Source organism: Ranitomeya imitator, chromosome 6, assembly GCF_032444005.1.
Source record: "Ranitomeya imitator isolate aRanImi1 chromosome 6, aRanImi1.pri, whole genome shotgun sequence".
NCBI classification, from domain to species: domain Eukaryota; kingdom Metazoa; phylum Chordata; class Amphibia; order Anura; family Dendrobatidae; genus Ranitomeya; species Ranitomeya imitator.
Window position 1 is genome coordinate 478159945 of NC_091287.1, and position 16713 is coordinate 478176657.

At 44.0% G+C, this 16713-nt stretch overlaps 1 protein-coding gene across 2 annotated transcripts in view; it reads left to right on the top strand.

Annotated features, from left to right (window-relative positions):
* The window catches only part of WWP1 (WW domain containing E3 ubiquitin protein ligase 1), a 124051-nt gene extending 107768 nt beyond the window's left edge, over positions 1–16283 (top strand). For both annotated transcript variants that reach the window (XM_069731570.1, XM_069731571.1), the window contains exons 17-24: positions 727–886; positions 7634–7767; positions 7866–8006; positions 9961–10081; positions 11353–11457; positions 11538–11634; positions 11715–11787; positions 15270–16283. In XM_069731570.1, the coding sequence (XP_069587671.1) occupies positions 727–886; positions 7634–7767; positions 7866–8006; positions 9961–10081; positions 11353–11457; positions 11538–11634; positions 11715–11787; positions 15270–15369 (931 nt within the window). In that variant the 3' untranslated portion in view covers positions 15370–16283. The remainder of the gene's footprint in view (positions 1–726; positions 887–7633; positions 7768–7865; positions 8007–9960; positions 10082–11352; positions 11458–11537; positions 11635–11714; positions 11788–15269) is intronic.
* Positions 16284–16713: the final 430 nt, after the last annotated feature.

Sequence of the window (16713 nt, forward strand, 5' to 3'; positions counted from 1 at the left end):
AGTAATCAAAGCAAAAGGTGGCTACTTTGAAGAACCTAGAATATAAGACACATTTTCAGTTGTTTCACACTTTTTTGTTAAGTATATAATTCCACATGTGTTAATTCATAGTTCTGATGCCTTCAGTGTGAATATACAGTTTCATAGTCATGAAAATACAGAAAAATCTTTAAATGAGAAGGTGTGTCCAAACTTTTGGTCTGTACTTTATGTCCCCAAGAAATCAGAGACATGCCATTTTTTTGTTCTGTCACAAATTAAAATTTTCCATACAGGTCCGTGATGATCACAGACAGTACATGGATGGCGTCAATGTGTTGTCCATTTGATTAACATTGTAATGGATAGGAGAAGTTTTGCATTTTATTTTGTTTTTTTTTTCGAAACTTGAAAACTGATACTGACCAAGCACTGAGGAAATTCAGATGAACAACATCCATGTTTGTACGTGTGAGAAAAATCTCTAACGTCCGAATGAGACCTAACCGGGGAGCTTTACTACTTTACCTCTGGGGAAAATGGCTGCGTATGAGAGGCCAGTGGCTTGTAGCAGGTTTCTGGTACCGGTGATTTCAGACTTCAGCACAATAAGAATTGTACAAGTTTGAGGTTTCACATTCTGAATAACCCTGTTGCCCAGTATCATGTGACGACCTCTGTGGACACCATTTGTGCCCGGCTTCCGTCCATCACCCTGACATTGACTGGACTTGTTCTTTCTTTCAGAGAGTGGTTTTTCCTCCTGTCCCACGAAGTTCTCAATCCTATGTACTGTTTGTTTGAGTATGCTGGTAAAAGCAATTACTGTCTGCAGATCAACCCGGCCTCCACCATCAACCCCGACCACCTGTCATACTTCTGCTTTATTGGACGCTTCATTGCGATGGTCAGTTCTCATTTCTTCTAGATATTACTGCATTATGTAGGGAATGACTCGCCGTTCTTATAGCCTTTGTGATCATTGTGTGATTCCATGTAATGCTAAAAGTTCTGAAAGCTCTTTATTCTCCTGTTAACATGTAACGCACACGTACAGACAGTACACCGTCGTGTACCAGCAAATTCCAATGCGATTTAGGCTCTGTTCATATTGTCTTTGTCGCATTTTGTCTTTGTGGTTCCGCGAGGGCTTCCATCTGTAGCCCCCCCCCCCCCCCCCCAAAAAAAAAACAGATTTAGCCGTACCCACCAGATGGAGTCACTCTGTGCTTTGGCTGACCTCAGATTTGGCAGTATCCTTTTTTGAGGTGGAAAAAAAGTGTAGTTGGCCACACCTTGTGCTCATCTCAAAAAAGGTGGACTCTGCACAGACAGAGCACATCCATCCATTTTTTTTATTTCCTCAATGGCCCTGTCGATGACCCCGAGTTCAGTTTTTCAAAGCCCCAAGAGAGCTGCTAACGTGTGAACATAGCCAAAAGCAGAGGAGCAGTGAAGGCGGCATTTCCATATGTAGATTGGTCCCTCTGTCCTTGCCTCTCCTATGTATAGCAATCATGCTCTGTTCACATTGCTTAAAGGTACCGTCACACTAGACGATATCGCTAGCGATCCGTGACGTCACCGCTCTGCTTTCCGGCCCCTGTGCTCACAGCCAGACCAGAGAAGCAGAGCGCCGAGGACAGACAGCGGTAGGTAAGTATGTAGTGTTTGTTTTTTTACTTTAACTATGGTAACCAGGGTAAACATCGGGTTACTAAGCGCGGCCCTGCGCTTAGTAACCCGATGTTTACCCTGGTTACCGGCATCATTGGTCGCTGGAGAGCTGTCTGTGTGACAGCTCTCCAGCGACCAAACAGCGACGCTGCAGCGATCCGGATCGTTGTCGAAATCGCTGCAGCGTCGCTTAGTGTGAAGGTACCTTAACAGCACAGATCCATTCAATCCCACCATCCAACACAAGAAACGCTCTCACAAATCACTTAACCATCTGCTCACTCTTTCGATCCTCCTTCTCCTAGTCGCTGGAGACATCTCTCCAAACCCCGGCCCCCATGTTATAGCCAGTCAAACCTCCCAATTGTTACATCCAGAAACCCCTCTAACCTTATTAATATTCCCTGCATGCCTTCTGTCTCTTTGAATTGTGCCCTTTGGAATTCTCGCTCTGTGTGTAATAAACTCTCCTTCATTCATGACTTCTTCCTTTCTAATTCTACTAATCTCCTGGCTCTTACTGAAACCTGGATCCAGCAGTCAGACACCACCGCTGCTGCTGCTCTTTCATATGGTGGACTACACTTTTCTCATACCCCAAGATCGGACAACAGAGCAGGTGGAGGCGTTGGTCTGCTCCTTTCACCCAAATGTACTTTCCAAGTTATCCCCCAAGTACCCTCACTTGTCTTCCCTTCCTTTGAGGTCCATGTGGTCAGACTCTACGTCCCCTTCTCCATGCGAGTGGCGGTGGTGTATCGTCCTCCCAGCCCCTCTCATCAGTTCCTGGATCACTTTGCCACCTGGCTTCCACACTTTCTCTCCTGTGACACCCCCACCCTTATCATGGGTGATTTCAACATCCCCACTGCCTCTCCCCCCTCCCCATCTGCTTCTCACCTTTTATCTCTAACCTCCTCTTTCGGCCTCTCACAGCATACTAACTCTCCAGCACATGAAGATGGAAACTCCCTCAACTTGGTCTTCTCCCGGCTTTGCTCAGTGGATGATTTCACAAACTCCCCTCTCCCACTCTCTGACCACAACCTTCTTTCATTCTCTATCAAGAACTGCCATCCCGCTCAGGTCACCCCCACTTTCCACACTTATAGAAACATACAGGCCATTAACACCCAGAAACTTATGAAGAACTTGCAGTCCTCATTGGCCCCAATCTTCTCCATCTCATGTCCTGATTCTGCTCTGAAGCATTACAATGAAACCCTGCAAAGTGCTCTGGATGAAGCTGCTCCTCCTATACATAAAACAACTCGGCACAGACGGCAACAACCGTGGCACACGCTGCAAACACGTTTCCTGCAGCGGTGCTCCAGGTGCGCAGAACGTCTGTGGAGAAAATCTAATCTACCCGAAGATTTCATCCATTATAAATTCATGCTAAAGACATACAATTCTGCCCTTCACCTCTCCAAACAAACCTACTTCAACACCCTCATCACCTCCCTGTCCAATAACCCTAAACGTCTCTTTGACACGTTCCAGTCACTACTCAACCCAAGAGAGCAGGCCCCAACCACGGATCTCCGTGCTGACGATCTGGCAAATTACTTCAAAGAAAAAATTGACCACATTCGACAGGAAATCATCTCCCAATCTCTTCATACCATGCACTGTCCTCCCTCCCCCACTGCATCTAGTTCACTCTCTGACTTTGAAGCAGTTACAGAAGAAGAAGTAAGCAGGCTCCTTGCATCTTCTCGCCCGACCACTTGCACCAGTGACCCCATTCCGTCACATCTCCTCCAGTCCCTTTCCCCGGCTGTCACCTCTCACCTAACAAAAATATTCAACCTTTCCCTTACTTCCGGTATTTTTCCCTCCTCATTTAAGCATGCCATCATACATCCATTACTTAAAAAACCATCCCTCGATCAAAACTGTGCCACTAACTATAGACCTGTCTCTAATCTTCCCTTCATCTCCAAACTCCTCAAGCGCCTGGTCCACTCCCGTCTTACCCGCTATCTCTCAGATAACTCTCTTCTCGACCCTCTTCAATCTGGCTTCCGCTCTTTACACTCTACTGAAACCGCTCTCACCAAAGTCTCTAATGACCTACAAACAGCTAAATCTAATGGTCACTACTCCATGCTAATCCTCTTGGATCTCTCTGCAGCATTCGATACTGTGGACCATCAGCTCCTCCTCACTATGCTCCGCTCCATCGGCCTCAAGGACACCGTTCTCTCCTGGTTCTCCTCCTATCTCTCTGACCGATCCTTCACTGTATGTTTTGCTGGTTCCTCCTCCTCTTACCTTCCCCTTACTGTTGGGGTTCCTCAAGGATCAGTCCTAGGCCCCCTCCTCTTCTCGTTGTATACTGCCCCTATTGGACAAACAATCAGTAGCTTTGGTTTCCAGTACCATCTCTATGCTGACGACACCCAATTATACACCTCTTCTCCTGTTGTCACGCCGACCTTTTTAGAAAACACCAGGGATTGTCTTACCGCTGTCTCTAACATCATGTCCTCCCTCCATCTGAAACTAAACCTGTCAAAAACTGAACTCCTCATGTTCTCTCCCTCTACTAACCTACCTTTGCCTGACATTGCCATCTCCGTGTGCGGTTCCACCATTACTCCAAAGCAACATGCCCGCTGCCTTGGGGTCATACTTGATTGTGACCTTTCATTCACCCCCCACATCCGATCACTGGCTCGCTCTTCTTACCTGCATCTCAAAAACATTTCTAGAATTCGCCCTTTTCTTACTTTCGACTCTGCAAAAACTCTTACTGTTTCACTTATTCATTCTCGTCTGGACTATTGTAACTCTCTACTAATCGGCCTCCCTCTTACCAAACTTTCCCCGCTCCAATCTGTCCTGAATGCTGCAGCCAGGATCATATTCCTCACCAACCGTTACACCGATGCCTCTACCCTGTGCCAGTCATTACACTGGCTACCCATCCACTCCAGAATCCAGTACAAAACTACTACCCTCATCCACAAAGCACTCCATGGCTCGGCACCACCCTACATCTCCTCTCTGGTCTCAGTCTACCACCCTACCCGTGCCCTCCGCTCCGCTAATGACCTCAGGTTAGCATCCTCAATAATCAGAACCTCCCACTCCCGTCTCCAAGACTTTACACGTGCTGCGCCGATTCTTTGGAATGCACTACCTAGGTTAATACGATTAATCCCCAATCCCCACAGTTTTAAGCGTGCCCTAAAAACTCATTTGTTCAGACTGGCCTACCGCCTCAATGTATTAACCTAACGATCCCTGTGTGGCCTATTTAAAAAAAACAAAAAAAAAACCTATTGTTTTTATTTATTTATTTATTTATTTTAAATAGGCAATCAGGTTCCTCGCATCATGTTCTCATTCACTTTATGCAGTTAATAGCCCTCTGTGTCTGTACTGTTACATACTTAGGCAGTTAACTGGTTCATGCAGCTTTACATGAACACCCGAGCCTCACACTATGGCCGGTCCGAATAACTAAAGCAATTGTTACCATCCACCTCTCGTGTCTCCCCTTTTCCCCATAGTCTGTAAGCTTGCGAGCAGGGACCTCATTCCTCCTGGTATCTGTTTTGAACTGTATTCCTGTTATGCTGTAATGTCTATTGTCTGTACAAGTCCCCTCTATAATTTGTAAAGCGCTGCGGAATATGTTGGCGCTATATAAATAAAAATTATTATTAATTATTATTATTATTATTAGTGTCCCCTCGGTAAATGGCTTAAGATGGAAAGAAGGATAACACCCACACCTTTACCCTTTGCAGTTTCCATGCTGCAGACATTTTGCAGACTTGCACCACTCATTGTATTATAGTTCCAATTATTTAAATTTGATCTCAATAAATTCCATCTGCACGTTGCTGAAAATTTCTTCACAAAAATCGTCGGTTTAAAATCTGCAGCGTGACGATTCTTTGTGAGGAAGTTAATCCCAGATTTTATCCTTTTACAAAAAATCAGCAATAAATCCTAAGTACAGACAGCCGCCTCTTTTTTTTTTTTTTTTTTTGTGGGGGGAATGTAAATGGGAATCTGACATCCGATAGAGCCGTGGTCCGAGCAGCGAGTATTATTTCAGCCGGGTATGTTTTACGTTGTGGCGTTTCAGAGAGCACAAACATTTAAAAGCCGTGCGAGGACCATGCTGCTGGTGAGGCTAGTCCACGAGGCCGGTGACTGGCGGCTTCTGCCCGCCTTGTTCCCCTAGACTGACCGGTCTCTCCCTATGTGTATAGAAGGAGATCTGGGACTAGTCACCCGAGTCTTTCGCCGGTTTTGAAATTCATGTTTCCTCTGAAAATCCGTAGCATAAAGCATGCTGAAATGATAGAACCAGGGTCTGGTATACTGCCCGTGGCTGAGCCTGCTTTTATCAGCTGTCAGGTTCATTTTTACCAGCCAGTGAAGACGCTCTCCTGTCGGCATTGGTATCCGATCCTGGTTGCAAGTCTTGGCTGTGATGAGTGAGCGTGCTGGGATAAGGTGTTATCTGAGCATGCTCGGGTCATGACTGAGTGTCTTTGACGTGCTCAAATGTTATATAACATGTTTAAGTCCTCGCTGTGGCATGTCTCATTGCTGTCAGACAGCACATGTCTGTTTTTAGACAATCCCTGCCTGTGTTGTGACTGTCGAACAGCAGCGAGACATGGAGCCGTGGGGACTCGAACATAGTATTCACGCATTCCAAAGACACTCGGTTAGCGCAAGAGCATGCTCAGATAACACCTTATCCCAGCACGTTTACTGAGACTTACAAGACATTAGTGCATTGTGTGAGCAGCATTTTGCTATTTTGATCATTGTGATTAGAATTCCTGCTTCTTTTTAAGGATCTGATCATTTCCATCATTTAGATTATTGTTGTCAGCTCTTTAGGACGTCCTGTCACACCTGACAACAGGCCGTCACCTGGCTTTACGCTCCGCGTAGAAATAATATGACGGCAGAACTGTGAGCGGCTTCTCTCGTCCGGTCAGACTTTGTCCTGCTGTATGAAGCGGAGACGTGCTGCTCGATCCACGGCGCACATTGGGATTACTTTAGCTTTGCGCAGAATAATTTGACGTTGATGATTGTGGCAAAGTTCCCTTCTTATCATCCCATAGCTACAGTCCATCTCATAAGAAGTAAGTTGCTGGCTGCCTGTGGCCATCACTAGGGGGAGCCTGCGGCATACTGACTCGCATCGCTCCCCATATTGGCTTCCTCCCTGACATAGGATGTATCCGCTGTATGGAGGCCTTGATGTAGAGGAAGCTTTTATATGGCTCAGTCTTTTTGATAAACCACCACTGTTCCCCTGCCTTCCCCCAAAGTGAGGTCACAAGGAGCCAGTGGGTTGCCATGGCTGCCATCTTGGCTCACCTATGAAGCCGAGTCCGTGTTCCTGTTTACCACAATGTTGTACTATTGCAGTATCTGGAACAATCAGTCAGTGGTCACAGGTTTAGGTTTCCTTTTCGGAGTAAAAAAATTAAAAATGTTAAAATTAATGTAAATTACTCACCTTTCCCAATTAAAAAAATTAAATAAAGTGAAAAATATGAAAGAGCCTGTAAACGTCCTACCTATCAAAATACAAAATTATTTAAAGGCGTTTTCCACTTCTCGGACAACGTCTTCTCAATCCATATATTTGCTCCCAGTAAAATGATGGCACTTACACTATTCTCCGGTGCTGTTCCAGCGGTGTCAGCACTGTCGCTCTCCCTATCTTCGGACATATTAGATCTGGAGGGAGTGAAAGAGAAGACACGCAGTAAATAAAGTGATAATCACAGTCGTGACTGGGTAACAGCATGCAGTCTCCCTCTAGTGGGAGGTACGAGATTGCACGTGATCTGATAAATCTAGAGAATTCGGAAAACGTGGCATCGGCCACTATAAAGGAACGTTATGTTACTACACGCAGAGTGTTCAGAGGATACAATGTGTTGGTTGATAAACAGTAACCGGTGACTGCTGTGTTTCCCTCCAGGCTTTATTCCACGGCAAATTCATCGATACAGGATTCTCCCTTCCATTCTACAAACGGATGTTGAGCAAAAAGCTTACTATCAAAGACCTGGAGTCCATTGATCCAGAGTTCTACAACTCCCTCATATGGATCCGGTAAGTGCGTGGGTTGGTACACATAAGAGAAGGAAATCTTCCATGTTTCGGCATATTTCCATAATGTTGGTGAACTTTTCTGTGCTGCTTATTTCCAGAGACAATAACATTGAAGAATGTAACTTGGAGATGTATTTTGCTGTGGATATGGAGATACTAGGAAAAGTCACGTCCCATGACCTCAAACCCGGGGGATCCAATATCCTTGTTACTGAGGAGAACAAGGAGGAATACATTGGGTGAGTTTTATCATAAGTGAGTCTCCAAAATAATAACCTAATCATCCAATGTGTGCTGCGGGTTAGTGTGCAGATCGCCTTTATTTTTCAGAGATGAAGCCGCACACTCGTCACCCACTTCATGAAGTAATGTCTAAGAGAAGGCTTGCATCCATATAGATATACACGTGTGTGTGTGTGTGAGAATATATCTCGTCATATATTGTAAGGGATCAGCTCTCGGGTAGCTGCTGATGCGCACACATGGGCTGATTTGTGGGTTTACATCACTGAGGCTACCAAGCTCCATGATACATATCTCCCCTCGAGGACCTGTCCGGCAGCCATCTTACACTAGAACAGGCTAAAAATCCTGCAAATTGTTTACACTCACACACCCTATATGAGTACACCCCCAACATTTATGATAAGTATGATGTATACCTCAGGTCATTGAGGTTCTGGGGTACAGAGTTACGAACCTCTACACGCCGACTCCGCTGATCCCACAGGTTTCCTATGGAATTCAGGTCTGGAGAAAGTTCAGGCCACTCCATTTGAGGTGCACCAGTCTCCAGCAGCCATTCCCTAATGATGTGACCTTGATGAGCTGGAGCATTGTCAACCATGAAGATGAAATTAGGCTGGGATGTTCATGCAGAGGCACAATGACAGGATTAATGATGATGATGATCAAGTAGTAGGGGCTTGTCACTGTACCATTCACACCGTGTAGGGCAGTTCTGCACACACAGTAGCACCAACATCAAAGGCTCATCTGGTGACAACAGTGGCTGATCCATGGCGTTCTCCTTGATGTCTCCAACATCATTGGCAGCCATCACTTCTGCACTACATGAATTGACTTAATCAGTGAACAGCACGGAGTCCCACTGGTCCCTCGACCAGTGTAGATGTTTCCTGGCCTGGTGGTGGGGTCAGGTACCCTTGCAGGTCGTCTAGCACACAGTCCACGCTGAGGTAAACGGTTTTGAATGGTCTGATATGACTCTCCTAAATGTGCCTGGAGTCGTGTGACATTAATCATCCGATTCCGAAGGATGTGGCCAAAGGACGTCCACTTCTCTGCCTTTCTGTGACTCCTCCAGTAGATCGCTCCTCCAGTCTCAGTTACACCCTGATGATGACTCTGACTCTCCAGGCTCAGTGGCCACTTCCATCTGAGAACATCCTGCTTGAGGCCTCACAATGGTGAGGTCCTGTGGATCACTCGTTAGGGGTCCTCTTGGTCTCATGATGTCAGTGTGAACAGCGTGATGTGGAGGACTGTTTGATACCAACTCTAATTGAACCCTGAAATTTTCTGGGCGATTCATAGATCAAACACCTGTTGTGAATTTTGGCATTAAGCTCCTTGTTGGGGAAAGGCAAGTTGTGCAAAAAGTACCGAGACATTGAACAGTTGGACAGATATATATTTTTTATCTTGTTTTTGATATATTTGCCCAAATAATACTCCCAAATTTAATTTAGACTTTACTCCATTTTTGAAGGGGTTATCTAACTTATGGAACGTGATTTTTCTTATAGGTCTACTAAAAACTTAGTTGCACAGGCAGATTTGTGACCTCAATAAGTGCCAAACGATTATATACAAGGTCCTTTTACGTCGGCCGGCACAGACTGGAGCGGGCAGAGCAGTTGTTAGGACCCTCGTACTGTCCCCATACATTATACCTATTGCCGGCAGCACATTTCCGTGGCCCAGTGATCATTAGTTTATGTGAAAGGACTTCGAGAAACTAAAGACTACATCTCTAGAAAGCTGCACTCCAAATTGAAATATTGTATTGGGTAAACCCTCCCTGCCTGCAGTGTGCTCTTGGTGTATATATGCTGTATACTCTTGCTGTGTAACCCTCAGGCCGCCATTTTGCATATCCTGGTAATTCTGCTGTTTACCTGGGTGATGATTCCTGATCCTGTTCTGAACATGTTTCTTCCTCCCTTCTAGGCTGATGGCCGAGTGGAGATTTTCACGAGGCGTCGAAGAACAAACCAAAGCTTTTCTCGATGGCTTTAATGCCGTTGTCCCACTACAATGGCTGCAGTATTTTGATGAAAAAGAGTTAGAGGTTCGTCTTCTATAAATGCCCATGTTCTGCATACATATACACATCTGTCCTGTAGGACGCAAATATACAACCTACCCGACAATTTCTGATTTTAGGGCCCGATTCGTTATTCCATCAGGTTTTTTTGTCTGTTTTTGGTGTTAAAGGGACTCTGTCACCTGAATTTGGCGGGACTGGTTTTGGGTCATATGGGCGGAGTTTTCGGGTGTTTGATTCACCCTTTCCTTACCTTCTGGCTGCATGCTGGCTGCAATATTGGATTGAAGTTCATTCTCTGTCCTCCGTAGTACACGCCTGCGCAAGGCAAGATTGCTTTGCGCAGGCGTTTACTACGGAGGACAGAGAATGAACTTCAATCCAATATTGCAGCCAGCATGCAGCCAGAAGGTAAGGAAAGGGTGAATCAAACACCCGAAAACTCCGCCCATATGACCCAAAACCAGTCCCGCCAAATTCAGGTGACAGGTTCCCTTTAAATTCTTTTAATTCATTTTTTTTTTAAACCTAATATGTGTTCACGCTTGCGCGTTTTTGTTTTCCAGATTGTTGCCGCCAATTTGTCAATTTTGCAAATACAAATACTCCAGTCTCCTCATCTTCCCCCCCCCCCGCAATGATTTTATGTACACCAGAATTGTTTGCAGAAGCATTGTAATATTTTATCAAAACCCATGACTTTAATGAAGTTGTCCACTACTTAGACAACTTCTTGTCATACCCCTCGCTTGGCCCCCATAAAATAATAAAGCCTATACTCCCGTGCCGTCGCAGTGTCTGCTTTCGCCCTGCTAGGGCTCTTATTGTTGGGGCGCCGGTGCCCAATCACCGCTGGCGTCACTGTACCCGCCTCCTCTTCATGTTTGATTTGTCCGTAGGTGGGGACAGTGACACCAGCGCTGATTGGGCGCCGGCGTGACGTGATTACGTCAGCCGCACGGGAGCCCCACGGAGAGCAAGTGCCAACACCGCTGGAACGGCGCCGGCACGGGAGGGAAATATACGCTTTATTATTTTATGGGCGCCAAACATTTTGATCAAGAAGGGCTTGTCCTAGTAGTGGACAACCCCTTTAAGAAACATCAGTGATTACAAGACAAAAAAAAGTGATGGATCGGGCCCTAAGTGTGCGGCACAATTTGGGAGATTTATTAGTACTGGGGTGCAGTAAGAATAGTGTGCCTATCTCTCATTTCATAGAAAGTGCTGGAAGATGGTGAGGTTACGTAAGTACAGACGTTCTCTGTGGTTAGACTTGTATATTTTTTTCACAGGTAATGCTGTGCGGTATGCAAGAAGTAGATCTATCAGACTGGCAGCGAAACACAGTCTACCGCCATTACACCAGAAACAGCAAGCAGATCATCTGGTTCTGGCAGGTAATTCACCAGTCTTGCTCTGCCCAGATGAATTCTTCCTGTCTTCATTGGATAATATTGAATTTCTTTCTATCTTTCAGTTTGTGAAGGAGATGGACAATGAGGTCCGCTTGCGGTTACTGCAGTTCGTCACCGGCACCTGTAGATTACCTCTCGGTGGATTTGCTGAGTTGATGGGTATGTGTTAGATATGCAGGTGAAAACACAGTAAATACTTTATTCAGAAAGGAAATCTTGACCTTTTATTATCACTGCAGGAAGCAACGGTCCGCAGAAGTTCTGCATTGAAAAAGTCGGGAAGGAAACATGGCTGCCAAGAAGTCATACATGGTGAGCTTAATTTTTGCAGAAAACCTATAAAAGGAACCCATCAGTTTGGATGATACTTATTGCCCTTCATACAGTCATGGCCAAAAGTATTGACACCCCTGCAATTTTGTCAGATAATACTCAGTTTCTTCCTGAAAATGATTGCAATCACAAATTCTTTGGTATTATCTTCACTTAATTTGTATTAAATGAAAAAACACAAGAGAGAATGAAGCAAAAAGCAAAACATTGATCTTTTCACACAAAACTCCAAAATGGGCCAGACAAAAGTATTGGCACCCTCAGCCTAATACTTGGTTGCACGACCTTTAGCCAAAATAACTGCGACCAACCACTTCCGGTAACCATCAATGAGTTTCTTACAATGCTCTGCTGGAATTTTAGACCATTCTTCTTTGGCAAACTGCTCCAGGTCCTTGATATTTGAAGGGTGCCTTCTCCAAACTGCCATTTTTAGATCTCTCCACAGGTGTTCTATGGGATTCAGGTCTGGACTCATTGCTGGCCACCTTAGAAGTCTCCAGTGCTTTCTCTCAAACCATTTTCTAGTGCTTTTTGAAGTGTGTTTCGGGTCATTGTCCTGCTGGAAGACCCATGACCTCTGAGGGAGACCCAGCTTTCTCACACTGGACCCTACATTATGCTGCAAAATTTGTTGGTAGTCTTCAGACTTCATAATGCCATGCACACGGTCAAGCAGTCCAGTGCCAGAGGCAGCAAAGCAACCCCAAAACATCAGGGAACCTCTGCCATGTTTGACTGTAGGGACCGTGTTCTTTTCTTTGAATGCCTCTTTTTTTCTCCTGTAAACTCTATGTTGATGCCTTTGCCGAAAAAGCTCTACTTTTGTCTCATCTGACCAGAGAACATTCTTCCAAAACGTTTTAGGCTTTTTCAGGTAAGTTTTGGCAAACTCCAGCCTGGCTTTTTTATGTCTTTGGGTAAGAAGTGGGGTCTTCCTGGGTCTCCTACCATACAGTCACTTTTCATTCAGACGCCGACGGATAGTAGGGGTTGACACTGTTGTACCCTCGGACTGCAGGGCAGCTTGAACTTGTTTGGATGTTAGTCGAGGTTCTTTATCCAACATCCGCACAATCTTGCGTTGAAATCTCTTGTCAATTTTTCTTTTCCATCCACATCTAGGGAGGTTAGCCACATGACACTGCGCACGGTAGACACAGGAACATTCAGGTCTTTGGAGATGGACTTGTAGCCTTGCGATTGCTCATGCTTCCTCACAATTTGGTTTCTCAAGTCCTCAGACAGTTCTTTGGTCTTCTTTCTTTTCTCCATGCTCAATGTGGTACACACAAGGACACAGGACAGAGGTTGAGTCAACTTTAATCCATGTCAACTGGCTGCAAGTGTGATTTAGTTATTGCCAACACCTGTTAGGTGCCACAGGTAAGTTACAGGTGCTGTTAATTACACAAATTAGGGAAGCATCACATGATTTTTCGAACGGTGCCAATACTTTTGTCCACCCCCTTTTTTATGTTTGGGGTGGAATTATATCCAATTTGGCTTTAGGACAATTCTTTTTGTTTTTTTTTTCATTTAAGACAAATTAAATGAAGATAATAATACCAAAGAATTTGTGATGCAATAATTTTCAGGAAGAAACGGAGTATTATCTGACAGAATTGCAGGGGTGTTATTACTTTTGGCCATGACTGTATACACGGTTAATCTGCAGGATAATAGCGTTATGATGTTGCCCGGCCGCTTCACAGAAAGTGCGGCACTTGGTAGAAAATGAACTGTATTCCTGCCAAGATCCGCCGGCTTTCAGTCATACAGGCACTCTGTATCGGCTCTGGTCACCTTTCGCTATAGTGTGAGCAGGAGCTAGAAGTACTCCCCGTCACTGATTGACAGCCGGTTCAGGAGTGCATCAGTACACAGCTGTCAGTCAAAGTGCCGGGTTGTACTTAGTCACCATTCACAATGCTGTGAGTGGTGACTGTAGCCACACTAGTAAACCGGTATGACTGAAAGCTGGCAGGACCCAGTAGGAATAAAGTTTTTCTCCCAGGTGCCGTACTTTCTGAAAAGCGGTTGGTCACCTTCATAACGCTATTAATCTGCAGGTTACTAGCATTATCCGACCTAACTGGTTCCTTTTAAACAATGCTCTCGGGACTTTAAAATTGATAACCCGTATCCATACTTGGCATATTTATTACTACTCAGACGCCATTTACATACACAATCACTCTGAACATGGGGAGGCGAGCAGACGCTCATGCAGGAAGAGTGTTTAAACAAAGCCGTTAATGCAACTCTTTTAGCAAGGAAGCGAAATAAGGTAATATAAAGACTTAGAATTTAGCAAAGACTGATTAATAATTTACTTATAAAAAAGCTCAGTTACTCTTTACTTGCTCGATTTTTATAATTTATTAATTAAAAGCACCTTTGCCAGCAATCACAGCCTTGGATCTGAGCAGATAGGAGCTTTGGATATATGAACATCATTTTTTTTTTCCTTTTGCAAAAGCATTTTTAGTTACAGAAATAATTGTATGTTTATTTGGTGATGTTTCGGCTTTTTTTTACCCACTTACAGACATCAACCTTACATGTATCATGGTGTACGAAGCAGGTTAGCTGGGTGAGCTTGCCCCATATCCGGCAGGTAATGGCTATGTGTTATAGCCAGGACCTTCCTTTAACAACCGTGGGTGAAGCGAAAATAAAAATAACCACATGTTGTATCACTACGTTCAGAAAAGTTTGATCTATCAAAATTAACCCTCTTCATAAACACCATAAACAGAAAAAGATTCAAAAATGAAGAATTTGGTTTTTTTTTGGTCTCTGCAATACCATGGAAAATGCTGAAAAAAATACCCCTTCAAAATGTCCTATCAATCCCAAAATCGTATGAATAAAAACGTAGTCTCGCCCAGCAAAAATTAAACCCGTAAACGGTTCCATTGACTAAAAATGAAAACACTACGAGTCTCGCTGACGCTGTGGGCGGGGAGTATCCATTATTGTTACATTCTGTAGGGCAGGGGTGTCAAACTGCATTCCTCGAGGGCTGCAAACAGGTCATGTTTTCAGGATTTCCTTGTACTGCACAGGTGATAATTTAATCACCTACACACATAATGATTGCAGCACCTTGTGCAGTGCTAAGGAAATCTTGAAAACACACATGGTTTGCGGCCCTCGAATGCAGTTTGACACCCCTGCTGTAGGGCACTAAATAATTGATTAAGGAGGTGATGTGCGGTAGTGGATCACCTCTTTTAGCAGAAGCCAAAGTGTTTTCGTGGACCCTTTCTCATCTCTGATGGGGTCCGTCAAGGTTAAGGTTTCTGCCATTTTGATGCCGCACTATTCTTGCCTTCTAACGTGATCGTAACCTTTGCAGAACACATTGCCGGACAGCGTTCAGATATACGTTAGTCGTGTATACAATATGACTATGGTCATTAATTACACCAAGTTTTCTTCCCCTTCCTTTACAGCTTCAATCGTCTGGATTTGCCACCATATAAAAGCTACGAACAGTTAAAAGAAAAGCTGCTTTTCGCCATTGAAGAAACAGAAGGCTTTGGACAAGAATGAGCAGCTGCTGCTGCGAGGACGGAGCATTGAGTAGTTATGGACATCTATTTTCTGCCCAGCCAAGTAATATTGCACACTCTTAATTGTACATAAGCTGTGTAGTCTGTACAGTGATCTTTCTGATACTAATGCGTAGAGATTTCTGTTCTTCCACATAGATATGCAAAACACTTTAGCCTTTTCTATTTTTATTTATTTTTTTTCCTCCAAAATGACTGAATAGAAGAAAAAAATAACCTTTAATTTTAAATGCTGACTGAAAATCTTTATTTTAAAATTTATATATCTACGTGTACGTCCCGAGAACTCTAGTTTTATAGGGTTCTCGGTCTATAAGACATCACAGCCATTTGATGAGGCCTGGACTTGCTTTATTCAGTACAGTAAAACCTGCAAACAGTGGCTGTTCACATACGACATCTTTTCCGCAGATGTTACTTGCATGGCTGCCAACATAGCTGTTGAAAGCTAATGCCAAAAAAAAATTACTAAAAAGTTACAAAAAAAAAAATCTTTTGAGTAAAATGTACAAGAGAAAAAAAAAACCCTGCTGCTGGCTTTATAAGATGGCAGAATCCGCACAGTTCTGTCCTTCATTTATTTCAGTGTGATAGCCGATATTTTAATTTTTTTTTTTGAATGGAGCAAATGTAGCCAAGGCCGAGAGTGGAGCCGCGCAAAATTAGTTTTATCACAATTCTTAACATTTAATATGAAGGGGTCACAGTTATGTTGCTCCGCAACATGTTGTGATTTCTACCTTTTACGTTGGAAGTGTTAGCGAGTGAACAAGTGGCGTGCGATGCCACGAGCAAGATTTTTAGGTACAAGACAGAAAAAATAAACACGTCTTGGATGAATATCGAAAGGACAACGCAAACCTTTCAGAAGTTGAATAAAAAATTTTTAACCTCGTTTTGTTTTGTGTGGTCTTTGTAGCGTCGTAGGAGAAAAATGGCATGGATCATGTCGTAATGTAGGAGAACAGCGCTGCTTGTGCAGAGATCACTGGGATGAGCAGTGGAAGATAACAAATATGGTCACCTAGTAGAAATGTGCAAATGCCAGGCACAACTCTGTGAAAAGCTCAGATCGATGGGATGATGACAGCACTAGACCAGTGCCAAAACCACATCGCTTTGGAATAGAAGGGCCCAATTTCTCTAGGATTTTTTTTTTTACATAATTGTATCCTAAACCTATTTGAAAAATTACAAAATTTCAACTAAAAGTTACACAATAATTTTGCACTAAGGCCAAACAGATTTTCCAACTGTGGCCTAGGGTGCCCCAAAAATTCATAATATTTATACCACAAGGTGCATAAAAGTTGAAAGATGTACT